The sequence below is a fragment of the Coptis chinensis genome, chromosome 5 (genome assembly GCF_015680905.1).
Source record: "Coptis chinensis isolate HL-2020 chromosome 5, ASM1568090v1, whole genome shotgun sequence".
Lineage (NCBI taxonomy): Eukaryota > Viridiplantae > Streptophyta > Magnoliopsida > Ranunculales > Ranunculaceae > Coptis > Coptis chinensis.
In genome coordinates, this window is record NC_141460.1 from 53,005,225 (window position 1) to 53,022,235 (window position 17,011).

The 17,011-nt window shown below is 33.5% G+C and overlaps 1 protein-coding gene and 1 long non-coding RNA gene across 2 annotated transcripts; one reads left to right on the forward strand and one right to left on the reverse strand.

Moving 5' to 3' along the window:
- Positions 1 to 2,658: 2,658 nt before the first annotated feature.
- On the reverse strand, positions 2,659 to 3,982 carry LOC147497913 (uncharacterized). Its single transcript, XR_015194163.1, has 2 exons — positions 3,475 to 3,982; positions 2,659 to 3,159 (listed from the first exon to the last, which is right to left on the reverse strand). It is a non-coding gene; the product is annotated as an uncharacterized LOC147497913 (long non-coding RNA).
- A 5,557-nt stretch (positions 3,983 to 9,539) lies between these two features.
- Positions 9,540 to 16,793, forward strand: LOC147497914 (Sterile alpha motif (SAM) domain-containing protein). Its single transcript, XM_086560188.1, has 7 exons — positions 9,540 to 9,687; positions 9,758 to 9,870; positions 9,957 to 10,006; positions 10,123 to 10,667; positions 11,720 to 11,800; positions 14,367 to 14,429; positions 16,372 to 16,793. Exons 1-7 carry the CDS (start codon positions 9,640 to 9,642, stop codon positions 16,420 to 16,422), a joined length of 951 nt encoding a protein of 316 aa, XP_086416314.1. The 5' UTR covers positions 9,540 to 9,639; the 3' UTR covers positions 16,423 to 16,793.
- The last annotated feature ends 218 nt before the right edge of the window (positions 16,794 to 17,011 follow it).

A 17,011-nucleotide genomic window follows, 5' to 3' on the forward strand; every position in this document is an offset into this window, starting at 1 on the left:
ATTTATTTTTTGAGATCACCAATGTAGTTGCATCCAGAAAATTATTCTTTTTCGATTAGTTCAATACATTTGCATCTAATTTTCAATTTCAATTGTTCTTTGAGGTCACCAAATGCATTTACATCCAAATTTCCCATTAATTATTTTTGTGAGATTAGTTTAATGTATTTTCATCTAGTTTCGATTTCTCGTTTATTATTTGATAAAATTGAATTTGCATCTAGTTTCCGATTTTCGATTTCCAGTTAATTAATTTTTAAGATTAGTTCCACACATTTGCATCATGTTTCTAATTTATAATTAATTTTTCTTCGAGGTTAGTTCAATGCACGGTTGCATCCAGTTTCGATTTCCCATTAATTTAATCTTTGAGGGTTAGCTCAATGCATTTGCATCCAAATCATTTTCCCGACAATTATTTTTTTATGTTAGTTTGATGTATTTGTATCAAAGTTTTGATTTTCTGTTAATTATTCTTTAAGGTTAGATTAATTTAATACTTGCATTTGCATCCAGGTTTCGATTTTCTGTTAAATATTATTTGAGGTTATAGTTTGATGCATTTGCATCCAAAATTTCGGATCCCCATTAATTGTTTTTTTTTTTCACGTTAGTTTCATTCAATATTATATATTTTTAAAATATTTGTCATTATTGTTTTGCCGTTATTTTTTTTTTAAAAATTTTCATTATATATTTTGTGATGTTATTTTTGTATAATTGTTTTTAACTATGTGGCAGTGTTAATGATATATTCGAAATAAGTCGGTGCTTATTAAAATTGTATGATTTGTAATAGGGAATTAGTTTCTACAAATCACATATTTTTAGTAATTTTTTTTATTTGATCAAATATATAAGAATTGGAACACTAAAAATATTTGATTCGTAATAGGAAATTACCTTTTATAAATCACCTATTTTTTAGCAATTTTGTTTATCTGATCAAATATGTAAGAAGTTGTAATACACTCTAACTCTCCAAATATAAGAATTAGAAATACACTCAAACTCTTCAAAGAGATTCTCTGTACGTGGGATTGTAGGCTATTAGAAAAGATTATCTTTTATATTAGAGTTTCACATAAGAGAAAAAAAAAAACTAACTCTCATATTAGAGTGCCACATAGGAGAGAGAAAATCCTCTATTAGAGGTCTCTGCTTTAGTATATAGATAGTAGATATATTTTGTATGTATCTCTCAATCACTTTTCTATTTTTATGACATTTTTGCCCCTATACTTTCTGGTTATTTATCTAATGTAACCCTCCTCTATTCTAAGACTTAGTAAACAATAGCTGCCTACATAGTTGCAAACTTGCAAACGATCGTGTAGCACGTGCCTTTTGCTGGTATAGTTAAAAAGCTTGAGAGCTGGTATACTGGGAAGCTGTTTTCGGAGGGAAAATCACTACTATTGGATGTCCATCATATGGTCGGCAGACCATTACAATATGGACCACCATATACACATTAACATCAAAATATTTTAAAATCCGCGCCCCTCAATTACAGTCCTGCAATAGTATTTTAATATTTTTTTATGTATCTCTCAATCACTTCTCTATTTTTATAATGTTTTTGCCCCTATACTTGATGGTTATTTACCTAATGTAACCCTACTCTATTCCAAGACTTAGTCAACAATAGCTGCCTACACAGTTGCAAACTTGCAAATGTGCGTGTAGCCGTGCCTTTTGCTAATATAGTTAAAAAGCTTGAGAGCTTGTATGCTGGGAAGCTGTTTTCGGAGGGAAAATCACTACTATTGGATGTCCATCGTATGGTCGGCGGACCGTTACAATATGGGCCACCATATACACATTACACATCAATAGGCTTAGGCCCAAAAGGTTTTTCAAAAAAGGAGAAAGAAATCAAGAATCCAATTGTCTTTCCAAATGACATCTTTCTGTTTTTTTTTTGCCAAATCACCATTTTTAATTTCTTAGTTAATATCAAGACATAGACATGGAACTAATCTCATGGAGTTTCTAATCTCTAGTTTGATTTTCGTGATTTTTATCTCTAAATTTCACAATAACCAAACTTAGAACACAAATAACACAATAAATTAAGCTAAACAATCATAAACATCACATAGACTTCTTAAAACTCCCTCTATTCGAAGATTTAGTATAGTTTTATCGGATTCAATGAAGCAAAACAAATAAAATAAACATAATAATGAAGAAAAATCAATTAAATTAAATCTTGAATGTATTTTTAATGGAGGTTGGAGGTTATGGGATACAAAACCGAGTCCAAAGCCCAAAAGATTAAGTCCAAAAGGTCTAAAATTGCTGGAAATTACTTCAACGCATTTTTCGTCCACTTCTAAGGATTTTGTGTAAATGAGCCTCATACCATTAGATAGAGTTTTTCGAGCCAGTCGTTTTGACATATAATATGCCCAATTTTTTAAGTCTGAGTCTAAAGATACGCCTTTTTAAATTCTGTAGACATAATATGTCCAATAATTCTGAAGTCTGAGCCCAATTCCAATCGTTTTGCACTAATTAAACTAGTTAGAATGTGCAAAACAGGACTAAAAGACTTGTACTATGAAAATTACGCATTTATTTTAAATAGTCACACTATGAAATTGCCTTTTCTCCTATCATCTGTACAAATATATATTAAATAAACACTTGCAATTTCATTTGCTAACTTACCCTTTTCTTGGCACTGATTAGGATGTACGCACTATATTTCAATTTATACATAAAAACAATCACCAAAAAAGACAAACAAAATTCACACCAACTTAACAACAAACTTGAGATGACATATGTTGAATCTTCCGTGCCTACCAAGTTCTTCCAGCTCTCTTACACCTCCATTGAAGTCGATCACATGTAATTTTGTACCCTGATAAGTTATTAACCATACTTTATATCATCTGTTATTTTATTCTAATAAGCCAGACATATTCAGTACCAAACCAAGTTCCATCATCTATGTGCAAGAAATTGCCATTATGCATATGCAATCAGGAGTGTCATGCAATCCAATATGGGTTTGAAACAACTATTCTTATAAAAGTCCCTAACACGTACAATTAGGAAGTGGAAGCACTGTGACTGATTTCACAGGGCTCACACCAAAACTTGCTGGTTAATACCAATTGGTGGAGGAATAATGATCATAGTACAATCCTGCCACCAAACAAAAATCCAAAATTCCTAAGACTTTCATAATCATAAACCTCATAATATTCAATCATAATCAACATTTCAAAACCATAGTCATAATCCATAATTGAACTTCCATTATAAACAAAAGTTCCCTTGATCAACAAATGAAGCCACAAAACACACGCATTAGATCGAATTCCATGTATTATTATATGCTGATTGTACTATAACAAAATAAACTATTAAAAGGACTAAAGTCTACATTGATATGAAAATGAAATCTACATAAAACAACGTCCAAGAGGCGTGTAGAGTTTAAGTTGACAATTTACTTACCATGTAAGAATTGAGGTGATATGAGATGATCACAATTCAGAAGTCTTGTTTGATAAAAACAAAAAGATTCTTCTCTGAATCTAATCTTATGTACAGTAACACCATAGCCTCACTTCTTGGACTGAGATTCTTGAGATGCAATTTCACATGAACTTCAACAACCAATTTTCAAAGATAATCAAGATTGAGAATTTGAGATTCTTGAGTTTATTTGCAAATGATCTCGCTAACAAAGATGACACAACAATATATAGGCATTCTTAATCCATAGATTTCTAAGGAGGATCATAAGAACATAGGAGAGACAATCACAAAAAGGTAAGACGGTGTTCTCATATAGCCAAGCGGTGCTTGATGTTGGAGTACGAGGCTTGTAACAAAAGTTGAACCTTTGGGCATTGATTGGTCTTTGGGTTTGTCTATGTACTTTTTTTGCTTTCTAATGTTGTAACCAGTTTGGTTTTGCCAAATGGGAAACAACCTAGTTTGAACTTTAGATACTCTTGGGGTGCTAAGCCATGCCCCCCATGCCCCCCCAAGAAGCCCTTGTATTTTTTAATTTTTATTTTTTAATGTATGAATTTTTATTTCAATTCATACATTTTTTTTTTAATTTACTCCCCTAGAATATATATATATATATATATATATACAAAAAGATACCTACAAAAAATTGAACCAAGGTTCTTAAATGAGTCTGAAGCTTTTTGAGAAAAATTAAAAACCAACACGTACTACATACTACATACTTATTTGTTGCTTATTGATAGACAACCCACACTACATAGCCATGGTAACTATAACACATTCTACTGATATCCATTTTACTTGAGGTTTGTTTCTAATAATTCGAACTGAAACAATTAAAAGAGAAAATGACAACATCTTATATTGCACACCTAATGACATCAAGAGTGTTTTGATGTGTACATTTTTCTCAATTTAGTGGAAAAAAATACGCTACAAGACATACAATATATGAAACATAGTTACAATAAAGCCAACATAGATAGATATAAGTAAGTATCTCAAAATACCAGAGGTCTGGGGCTCAAACCCCGCTAGCATCAAAGAGTTACTGATCTCATTTAAAACAGGCTTGCCAAAAAAAAAAAAAAAATCTCAAAATACACAAAAGGTTTTTCCATTTCTGATCAATAATGACTTCATTATGGTGGTAAGGACTTGATCAAGTTTTAGGTACTATCAAACAAAAACAAAAATAATAATAATAATAATAATAAGGGTTAGTTAGTGTTACCCCCACCTACCCCACTAGATGAGCCAATTAGGATTTTCCCCCTACTAGATGGGTAATTAGGACACCTCCCCCCCACCCAAGTTGACTTTTTTTTTGTGTGTACTAGGAGGGGAGGAGACCCTAATTTCCCCATATAATAAGGGGGAAATCATAATTGGCTAATCTAGTGGGGTGGTAATACTAGTTAACCCTAATAATAATAATAATAATAATAATAATAATAATAATAATAAAGTAATAATAAATCGTACAATCAAAACAACTAAAAATCGAGGCAACTAATTATTTCTTACAATCAAAACATCACCAGGACTATTTCATTGAAAAAGTAAGAAAAAACCTACCAATAATAAGTACACATACATTTTCAATGTCGTCACTATTCATCACAAAAGTGTCATTGGTGCGGCAAAACATCAATTCCAAGGCGGCAAGACCAAGTTTGATACTTAATAGTTGATACCAAGGTCGATCTTTATGATTCACATGCTTCTCATGGCAGTAAGCCAAAGCTTTTGTAAGGCTTGTGATATACTGCAGTTTGCATTTATAGTGGAATATCAAGGGTCGAAACATTTATAATGGAGTATTATGGAAACAAAGAAAATCCCTAGACAAAAATATAACTAAATCCCTATTGAAGTATTATTTTTTCATAAAGAAATAAAAACAAAAAAAAATCAGTGACCAACCAAGGACAATCCTAACCTCATAATCTAGAAAATTATATATCCATATATGGAAGCAATCTGCTTTATTAGAAACAATAACGCCTTACCTTGATCAAGGGAAAAAGTTTATCCAACGTTGGTTGATTACAGATAATAAATATGCCAAAGAACCAAAATAGATTGAATACAATGACACCAAAAATTATCAAAGACAGTCAAAATATGCGATCGCAGGTCATTCTTAAGCACTCATTTATAGCCGTGAGTACTTTTACTGCACTCATGAAAATTTGTAGAAAAGTTTATAAGGTACCTCCAATTTTTAGGATGCACGCATGTCTCCCAAACCTTAAAAAATAGATTCAATATATAAAACAAATTATAGTGAACGCACACAACAATATGCAACTCGTACTAACTACATAATGTTAATAGTACGTATGATCAAATGAATGCACTCATGAGCAATGTCTATAGCCATAGACATAAATTCAACATGACTACAGGACCCAAGGCCTCAATTCCCTAAAAATCATAAAATATCAGATAAAATAAGGATATAAGGCAATAGACTGATAGAGTAATGTCAAGTTATATCTACTGTTGTTTGGAGAAAGTCACTGACGTGTCTTAAAAATTGTTACTAAAGGGTCTTAGCTTGATCGAAAATCATTACTGATGCCATGTGACAACATAGCTTCTATCAAAACCAACACAATGTAACTAAAAACAAAAACTCCAAAGTTATCCCACATGACCAAAAGGAATTCATAGTAATAAATAATGTGGTCATCTGTATGATCAAAATGTAAATAATACGTAAATAATTGATCCTTTAGTGAAATCATGCAAACAATATCTCAAGTCATTCTCGATAAAATTGTGTTAAAAGCAGTCTCATTCATACCCAGCCTCCACTAGCTTCCATAGTAATAAAAAATAAACAAATTGAAAAAAAAACGTACTTGCATCTTTAAGCAACTAACTAACTCTAAAATAAGATACCTTGAGCAAATCGACTTCGATAGAAGTTCAAGTCCAGATAGCAGTGTTTTTTTCATAAATAACCCCAGACATAGAAAAGTGATGGAAGCCTATATATCTAATTAAGAGTGGAAGAACCGCGCTAAAAAGATGAAACCATACCATAATCAATTTATGCTTATAAATGGGTAGATAGATGATAGATCAAAATGCAAATTTTTCCCCTTCCTAAACATTTATTCAAATAACAAATGGCAAAAGTGTGTTCTCAATGGTAAAGCGAAATAAATGAAGGAATTGTTCAAGTGACACAAACCTTATCGAAGGAATTACATTTGTTGTTATACAAAAAACAGAGTTATTGCACTCAACATGGAAGATAAATACATAAGGTCACTGAGAATGTCGAGAGAGAGAGAGAGAGAGAAAGTGGTTTATATAGAGAGACCTTTTGATACAAGACATTCCCTTAAGAATAAAAAGACCACACATCTCTCCATTCACATTGCACCTTTTTTTACCCAATTAATCACACAATCCCTTATATTTCACACATTTGTTTTCTATCACAATCTACAAACACAAAGGTTTCAATTTTCACGTAGTGCCTATTGAGGATGTTAAGCCTTGTACAGCAAATCTAATTCCGTAAACAAAAACCCCAACAATACTAAATAAGCATATCATTCACATTACACACGAAATGACCTCATGTCTTTTACATTCACATTGCATCATCCTAAACCCAATTAATCACAAGCTACATACACAAAGGGTGTCCAAGTGTATAATATTTCAAGCCTAATACAAACCAATAGTGCAAACAAATTAATAAAACACTGGGATTTTTGACAAAAGTCGCCCCTAAACTTGCCCCCGATAACCAGTTACACCCCTAAACTTTTTCCTAAGCGAAAAAAACCCTAAAGTTGCTAATGCCAAACGCAATTGTTAGTTTGCTTAATGTCATTAGCAACATATGACGTATTTCGTTTTTTAGATGATGTCATATATAATTTTTCTTACCTGGTGGATGCCTAATGGATGAGGTGAAAGTCAACGCCAACTCATAAATCAAAATTCAAAATCCCCCAAATTGAACCTATTAGTTCTCAAGTAAAAATTCTCACGCCCACAAATTAAAAACCAAGCTCAGCCCAATAGGTTTAGGCGAACATTCATCTCTTCTTTAATATCAGTTATCAATATTAGGCGCAAGCAAACATTAGGGATTGCTCCTGGCTTGGGAAGACGATATAAGTTAATGTCTATTCACGAGGCATGCCCCAACCCAAAATCTGTCTAACCATGATGCAAATGTTGTGCATGACTTTGTGAAATTGTGTCGAGTTTAGAAATAATTAGCTTCATAACAAGGAAAAGATAAAGATGAGGTTCATCCCCTGTTATCACTAAAGGGAAGACATAAATAAACAAATAATATTTTTCACAATAAAAATGGAGGATATGTACTCACAATGTGCAACAATCTTATTAATTTCTTACCAAAACTTTACAAATCATCCATATGAAAAGATTCCAGCTAGTAAGCTACTTCTTAACAGAGGTACTTCTCAATCATATCTAACCTTTGACGTAACCTTATTTCTTTGCAAGCTGAACTTGAAATCTATCCTGGAAATTTTTGCACTTATGAAAATTTACTTTCGATCTTGAATTCAAAACTGTATATTAAAAGAATTCTCGTTTACCTATATGTATGCATTTCTGAAGAATGCAAAAGACAAATACAAAGACTGCAAAACTTTTAACTAGCTACCTTACGTACGTTAAACCTGTAAACAATGAGACTCAAATCGACCATCATTTTGCACTACGTTACTGAACATCAATACAATGTGTGAACTGAACTGAACAAAGTTATTCACAAATTCAAGGAACATTTCATCCATTCATTGCAAGTATTCAAATTTTCAAATACAAATTCCAATAACATTTCATTAATGAAACTCCACTACAGCACCATTACAGTCACTTACAACACTCTATTACCACATTTTAGACTAAAACTCCATTACAGTCACTTAAACAAATAAATACATATGAAACAAACAAGAATAACAATGATAATTTTCTTCATTTCATTCGCCTTCTTCATTTCATTCGTCCTTGGCTTTAAAATTGTTAAAAAATGGATATGCAAATTGAAAATCTATAATGTAGTGGATACATAGGATTTGGAATTGCACAAATCTATTGAAAAATGAACGAGTAATTTGTCTCCTAAATTATCCTACTTGAAATGAAATGGTTAAGAAATGAGTTTGAAAAACACTTTTATAGTCCCATATAGAAAGAAGACCGTAAAGTTGTTGAGTTTATATGGATAGTACATATCTAGAACATGAGTTAAATCTTCAATTCTAAAACGGTAAATAAACTTAAAATTTATAACTACATTTTAGGAGCATATTGCACACTTTTTTATGAGTAGTGCTACAGAGACCTATTTTTTAGACCTACTCACTATTTGGATAACGTTGGTTTGCATTGCAATACACACGGACATTTTTATATAAATCAATGATTATGACTTTTGACACATGAGTAGGTCAAATAAGTATGTCGGTATAGCATTACATTTCTTATAACTTTGTCTTTTGCAGCTTAAGCGTGCATCTCTACACTATATGATAGCCAGGTTTGTAGGAACCACACTTCTCAACCGAACAGTGTATTTATAATCTCTCAATTTTAAGATTTTAGAACCACCTCCCTACGTTTATTTAAATTATATCTCTCCTATTTATTAATTATAATTGGCTCCCTGATCTCTATTAAAATTGAACCACCTCTTTTTTCAATAATTTTAGGATAGTCTTCTTAATTTAAAAGCTAAAATTTATGTATAGGAATTGTATATCTTCTCCATTTTTAGAAAATTGTTTCTCTTTTCTTAGTGAGAAATTCACAAAAAATTGTTTCTCTTTAGTTTTTTTAACAATTTTCATTTTAGTTCTTTACAACTTGGCGAACTGATGCGCAGCACAGGACACATGCTAGTAAAAATTGAGAAGATTGAAACCACGTAACCATTATCATTTGGGCTGGGCTAAGCCCATGAAATGTGGACTCAAGGCTTGGGTCGGGTTTAAAGCTGAATCCGAATTAACGGTAACTTTCGGACATAAAACATTTCGATTATTTATTTTTTGGCTCGAACAAATTTATTTACTGTTTTTTTAGGGTTCTACTTAATAAAACTAGCCTGATTTTTGTTCAATTAGAATGTCTTCGAAGCCCCAGGTCACGATCACCTTGGGGCGTAGTGGTCAGGTATTACTTATCATTACTTTTTATTTATTATTATTATTTTTGAAAGTTAATAATTTGGTTTGGTTTGAAGGTTGTGAAGAGAAAAGATAATTCTTCTGAGTATGTGCCGACGTCATCGTCTGGGACTAAGCGTTCTATTAGAGATAGATTGGGACATAATAATAATCAACCCAAATCCAAGCGGTGTGTTTAATAATTTCTTATTACTTGAAAATTTATTATAACTATTTTGAATTTCCATCTAATTCACTTTGCGTTGTTTTATGCAGCCAAAGAAGAGATGGTAGTAAAAAGAGTTTGACTGATGATGGTGTGGATGGTAACAAGAAAATTTCCATTCTCAATGTGATACAAGCATTGCTTTCTCATTATCTTTTTTGTTTATATCAACTGCTTTACTCACTTCTAAATTTTGATGCCATCAAATCACTAAAGGTGTACGTGTTAATCGAAATGACCTGCGCCACAAACTCATGCGCAAAAACAAATCTCGGAAGCCTTGGAGTAGTGATGATGGACATAAACAAAAGAACATAGACCTTCGTGAAAAGCTGTCAAGAACAAATCAACCTACATTGAGAACTGATACACGGCAGAGGATGCCTGAGCCAGAGGCCACTGATACACGACAAGGAATGCGTGAACCAAAAGCCACTGGTCTTTTAAGGCGAATTCCTCCAACCAGAAGTGCAGATGATTTGGTTCAGATGGATTCAATGAGAAATTCTTATTCTAATTGGACTTTGGGTGCATTGAGGCCGGGATCCCCAGATAGACTTGTGGGTACTTCTCGGGGTCTCTCTCCTCCAAGAATTATGGATAACAGAAGACCAGTTAGACACATTTCATCAATTACACATGATGCTTCAAGGCCTTCAACTTTTATGCCCACGATTTCTGTACCACTTGAAGCTGCAAAGCCAGTTGTGCGATTTCCACCTCCAACTGCACCTGGAATCACACAGAAGATTTCATATATGGTATGGCAGAACATACTTACTTCATCTATTGCTAATTTTTGTTCGGGAACTCTTAAGGCATCCAATAATAAGAAAGATAAATTAAAAGATAATAATAATGCTAAAATAATTAATGGACTGCATGCGTTACACATTGCTACCATATGCAGATTTTGTGAGTTGGGTGCAGTTCCCATATTATTTTGTGACATCTTTATTTATTTAATTTTTGGTTGTTGTGATTATAAATAATTGTTTCACATACAATAATTGGTAGTATTATTTTTTATATCTTTATTGTGTGTGTTAGACCCTTTCTTCTTCTTCTGTTTTTTTATTGTAAGTAATTCACAGACTAGAGAATATGTATGTTTGTTGATTGTCCTTCCTACCTTGTCTCCCTCAATTAAAGGTTAAGGGAAATTTGATCCAAATACAAAGCACTAATCTAGTTTCCAGTGAAGTGCATTTAAAAGAATGACATCTTAAAAATCCTTAGTAGAATGAGTAACCAGCAGTCCAGCAGAGTCGTTAGAACTTGGAAACCATGGAGTGAGAAACAGGACTAACGTGAAGTGAAATAATTTGTAATAACTAATTCTATGTGTTGAATAAGAAATAAAAGATAAAGAAGTAACTTGAACGCATTTTGGTTTAACCAGTGGAATCGTTCTTCGCTTAAATTTCCAATGGTTGAAAATTTTCTGTTCCAAACCACCGTATAAACCATAGAATCTTTCCAGAATGGAGCTAACTTCTTTCTTTTAGTTAGATAATTATTTGTTAATAACTTCTTACCCCTGTGTTACTAGTTGGTACTTATGATATACATTAGTTATGAAGGGAATGGTCCTAAGGGGGTATGTGACTGGTCCGTAGGTGTTGTTGTACTTCTCTTAAACTATTTCAATCTAATACTTTTTAGGGTTGATTAGAGTTACCCACTGTTCCCATGATGTTGTTTTTGCTACAAGAGTACACAAAAAACTTAAATTGATGTGATGTCAACAACATGTTCATATACTAAGTTCCCGCTTGTACTTAATTGTTCTTCTCGATTGTTTTTGGTGTAGGGGGAGGAACCAGTTACCGTCTCTGGTTTGTTGCATTCATTGGGTTTGGGGAAGTATGCCATTATTTTTCAAGCTGAAGAGGCAAGTATTCTGATCTATATTTTCGCAGATAAGCATATTAATATGTGCAGATAAAACTAGAATTGTTTGCCATTATTACTCACCTCTTACGCACTTTCCACGCTTTCCTTTGACGGATATGAACTGAAGAAGAAATGGTCTAGAGTTGAGGAAACTTCGCTAGTAGATAAGCAAGATCTGTTCGAATGTATGGGAAATCATAACTTATTGCCAAAGGCATGTGCCTTAGAAAAATGAGTTTTGTAGTCTTATATGGCTTAGACACATGAACTTGCTTCAAGGTTTTCTGGTTTGGGAATCGATTTGATAATGGGCAAGGTGTTCAGAGTGGGTGGGGAGGCAAATAGAGTAAACTTGGTCAGGAACTAGACTGCAGCAGTATGCCCAAATTTTTTGATAGGTTCACTACTTCACTTTGGTAACGGTTTGTAGATAGCTAAGTTACATTGACACAGACACGTGTGTCCGTATCCAACACGGATACGAAGTGTCTAACACGGCGAAATATCAAAAACTGAGGTATATCACATACAATATGTGTCCGTGTCGTTTCCAACACGGACACGTGGATACGTATCCAACACACATTATTTTTGAAATATGGCCTGTCCATGTAACATAGGTAGATAGGTTCATGTTTTGGTGCCGTGATGGTTAGCAGGGGATCAAGCGAGGTGTAGGGGTTTTCTTGTTGCAAGAGTCTGAGGAGGGTGGGTGTGAGATTGTCGATGGTGGAACTAGGATAGTTGGAAGAGAGGATGGAGGGTGGTGTTGTCTTCATTGGATGCTTGGGGCCTGGTACTGGCTTGACTTCCTTGGATTTTCTGCTGTTTTTTGTTATTGTTTTTGTATCTTTGCATTTCTTGCATTCCCACTGGTTGTAGAATTTCCTTGTATTACGTTTATCGGTTATTATTATGGTTCGGGAATAAATTATGATAGGATTTATATGTCACGGTGCTGGGACTCTGGTCCTTAATTGTAATGGTTATATCAAAGATTCATCTTTTATCGATTTAAAAAAATAAATATAGGTGTTTGTAGATCTAGAGTTGTTAGTGAAGAAAACTGTTTGTTGGAAAAATACCTTTCTAAAGAAGGCAAGATATTAATAATTGAAAAACCTTGATTTTCCCTCCTATATTTTTAGTCTATTCTAGGGTCAGGTTGAGTATAGAGTAGGATTTATTTATTTATGAATGAGGGTCTCTGTACAGAACATGGTGGATGCTTTTTTATTAAATATACAAAAGTGTGTGGAAATTCAGGTTAAGTTTAAAAGTGTCCTGTGGCTGGTCAAGCTTTAGTGAGTTGGCCCCCAACATCTGAGATCAATTCCCACTTTCACCAGGGAGTGGGATTTGATGCGCTAGGGGTAAATTGATGATAACTTCTACCAATCAGAGTGAATATTGAAAGAAATAAGTTGTATGAAAAGATGTAAGTAAAGTGGGCTGTGGTTCAGAATGTTACAAATTGATTAAAAATTAAGCTTGCGTATAAAGAATTCACCTTTTTTTAGTGTTAGCTAACTAATTCTGGAGGGAAATTACCTTGGAGGATTCTCCTTTTACTGTCATTGGGATTGTTTTTGGGGAGGAACTATTGGTTTCTGAAGTGAGGGTGAGGCGTCTATACAAGGGGAAATATAGACATATAGTATCATATATAGGCATATATATATGTTGGAGATGATCGTGTTCGGAGATGGATGGAGGTAGTAGCCGGTTGGTTCTTCCTCAACATATTTTCAGTTTACGCTAAACCTATTTTCGGAAATACAGGAAAATGTATCTATACTTTAAAAACTAAAGTTCTCAAGGAAAAGAATCTTCTGATGTTTAATTGTTTTAAAACTTGGTAAGCGCCATATATATATTTATCAGGAAAACTATATATTTTATTAAAAAGGATAATGCAGTGTGAAAGATTCACACAGCCAGAAGTACAAACACACATACATTGGCTAAGTCTCGACCAAAGCATCCCATCTAAATATGAGATCTTCCAATTTCAAAGTTCAAACCTCTAACATTTGGTAAGAAAGACACCCAATCCCACACGAATGTTTTACATTTGACACAGCTGCTAGACATCTCTAGACTCATCATCAAAAGTTCGATGATTACGTTCCAGCCATAAAGACCATGTAATTGCGTGAGCTACCATCTTTGCCAATATGCGACCGGCAGTAGTTGAACCATCGCATCAGACCTTAGGATGTGTCACACTGACTCTTAAGAGACTGCATGAAATAATCCCACACTACGTGCGCCATATATCTAAAAATGAAGATTAATAGCAACTAGTAATGCAATGTGCTTGCAAATGAGGTTTATTAGTCTATTACTTTTGAAAGTTTTGTGAGTTTCTCAATACTTACGTAATATAAACTGAAGAATTAAACTAAGTTTTTAATGTATTTGTTTTGCTTGTGGCTTATATTTGACATCGTCATAAATTAAAGCAGCACAAACATTATGGTAGAATCAGCTGAACAAATGCTACTCCTGCATTCAAATCTACAGATTGCTTGATGTTTGAAATAATTGAATTTAATTTTCAGGTGGACATGACTGCATTAAAGCAAATGGGGGACCATGACCTGAAAGAGTTGGGAATTCCAATGGTATGCCTTTCCATGATCATCCTATGTTACAACATTTATTCATATATTTTTAATGTTTTTTAGTGTAGAAAACTAAAACCGTGACTTCAAATTGGTTTAGCCATAGAAATCAGAAAAAATGAATTCTGAAACAAGGCAGTCTCATGCAAATGGGAAATGATCGAAGGAAGATTTTTGTGATGATTACCACCTCAGACATCCACACGGGCTAGACGAGCATTGTTATCTTGGATGTCCTTGAACAGAATAGTTGAACTGGACAATCGAAGTGTTCTGAGATTTCAACAAATATATATCTGTACAACCCTACACATGGAATTAATAGATAATGTTTAGTAGATATGATCTCCCTACCATGATGATTATCCCCACACAAAAAAATTAGAAAAAATCAACTTATTCAAGGAATCTAACTATGTCAAAAGATGTGTTCAAGTTTTAGGAATACATGTATGCAAACAAAGCTATCAATCATAGTAAAATTTGCTAAAAATCGGTAAACATCGAGCAATTTGGAGTCATTTTATGTTTTTACAATTTATGCGTTTTAAAAATTGCTAACGAATCAATTCGGAGACTTTTAACAGAGATTTTTGTGACTATTCTTATACATGGTGGTGCAAAGGGGGTGCCCCCCACTCCCACCCCCCCCACACACACACACACACACACACTGGAGATGGCCTTGTCGAGGCTCTTATGCGTTCTTTCTTTAAACCTTGGGCAGAACCATTGTCTTTCACACGCTAAATATTCTCCCATGTTCTGCCAGGTGCTAGGGCATCTAGAGGCTTAAGGTGGTGTATGCCTCATCACACCTCAAGGGCAAAAAAGAACTTAATTTTTGTTTCTATTTTTGAAATTGAATAATTTTCCATATGAATAAGGTTGTTTTGTCCTATGAACAAAGATTGAAGAAGTAAGTTTTAAGAGTCTTGGGTTACTTTGCTATTTGAGGCTATAGGCTCAAAGCATTTTTCTGTTTTTCTGCCAATGCCACTGAAGCACATCTCTAGGCATGCGCCTCGATCTGTTTTTATTTATAACTTCGGTCCTGCCACAGCATTTCCGGCATGGATGTATTCATGATCAGAATGATTCCAAACAGTAGCTTTTGACGTTAGTTATGTTTATAAGTCTTTCCATTGGTCACAAACCAAATAGTAGAAGTGAAACGTAAAAAAAAGGTGATGAGAGTAATGGCCTGTTTCCTTTCAAAGGACTGTTATCAGTATATCTTGAGATGTATCTATCCTAGTTTTTTTGTACTGATGGAGCATACACTGCTGTATGCTTATACTAGTTAGGAGAGGAACTTCTCAATTGGTCAATGTTAGGACAATATTCCTTGTTGACAATTGAGTAGTGGGCCATATACTCGTCTTCTAACTGGAATAATTACTCGTTAAAACCAATCCTTCACTGGCAGCATCTAACTGAAATAACACATTTGTTTTGTGGAAGCCTGTCATTGTGGTCTATTAGTTTGGTCTTGATGTAAATCTGATGTGCTTGGGCAGTACGGTATTTGTTACTTGAATCATATATTTCTTTAAATATGTTAGGAAGCTCAAGAAGATTTGGCGGAGAAACTAATTGCATAAAGAAAAATTATATAAACAAAAAGTAATCAAGTAAAATAGTAAATGTTAAAAGTCATATATGTGCTGGTATCATTTGCTTTTACCCAATACTTTAATAGTAACACTGATTGTTCTATTCGTATTATTTAAGAAGATTCTTTGAAGATTTGAAACATGTGGAACCATTATATGATTATTGAACCGTCTAGCGCCTCTTAAATTGCCATCGATGTGTTCTAGTCTCTGTCAATTATCATCATTCTTCTTCTATTGGTAATAGGTACTCATGGTTATACTGCCTATTGTTATTTGATGTTACCTACCTTTCTGTATTTATGAATGGTTGCTATGATCTGCAGGGACCGAGAAAGAAGATTCTCCTTTCTGTTGCAGGACGTTCCAAACGGTAGCATTAATGAATCCTGACTATTGATAGTTATTGTGTACGGGCTCCTTCCAGTAGTTGTACACCCTCGTTTCTAAGTGTCACTATTTTATTTAACTAACAATTGGTAATCTGATCCTGTAATTTAATGGCGGCGTTTATATGCCAGATTATTTGGTATTTCTTTTTTAGTTTTTGCTTGCTCGAAGGGTATGAAAATTATCCTTGAGAATAGATTGTAACCAGTTAGTATCTATGTAACAGATTAGGTTTTCAGAGGAAGAATGTGGGAAGTTTTTTTTCGAACCTTGCATCCTGACATTACATTGTTTGTAAATGTATACAATTTGAAGAAAATGCATATTGGATAGAGGAGAATATCTTTCCTTTTAGAAATTCAAAATGTACTAACTTTGCATCTACGTGTCAATTTTTAACAAAGTTTAAAATTTGATGCTTTCAAGAAGGATACCTTTACTGTATGTTTAGTTGTTAAAACTGTAATTTACTGTCAGAACATGACAATGCTTTTAATTTCTTTTTCTTTTTCTATTTTTTGACGTCATTGATTCATGTCATGGGGGACCAAAACTTAATAGTTAATACTTGTTTTT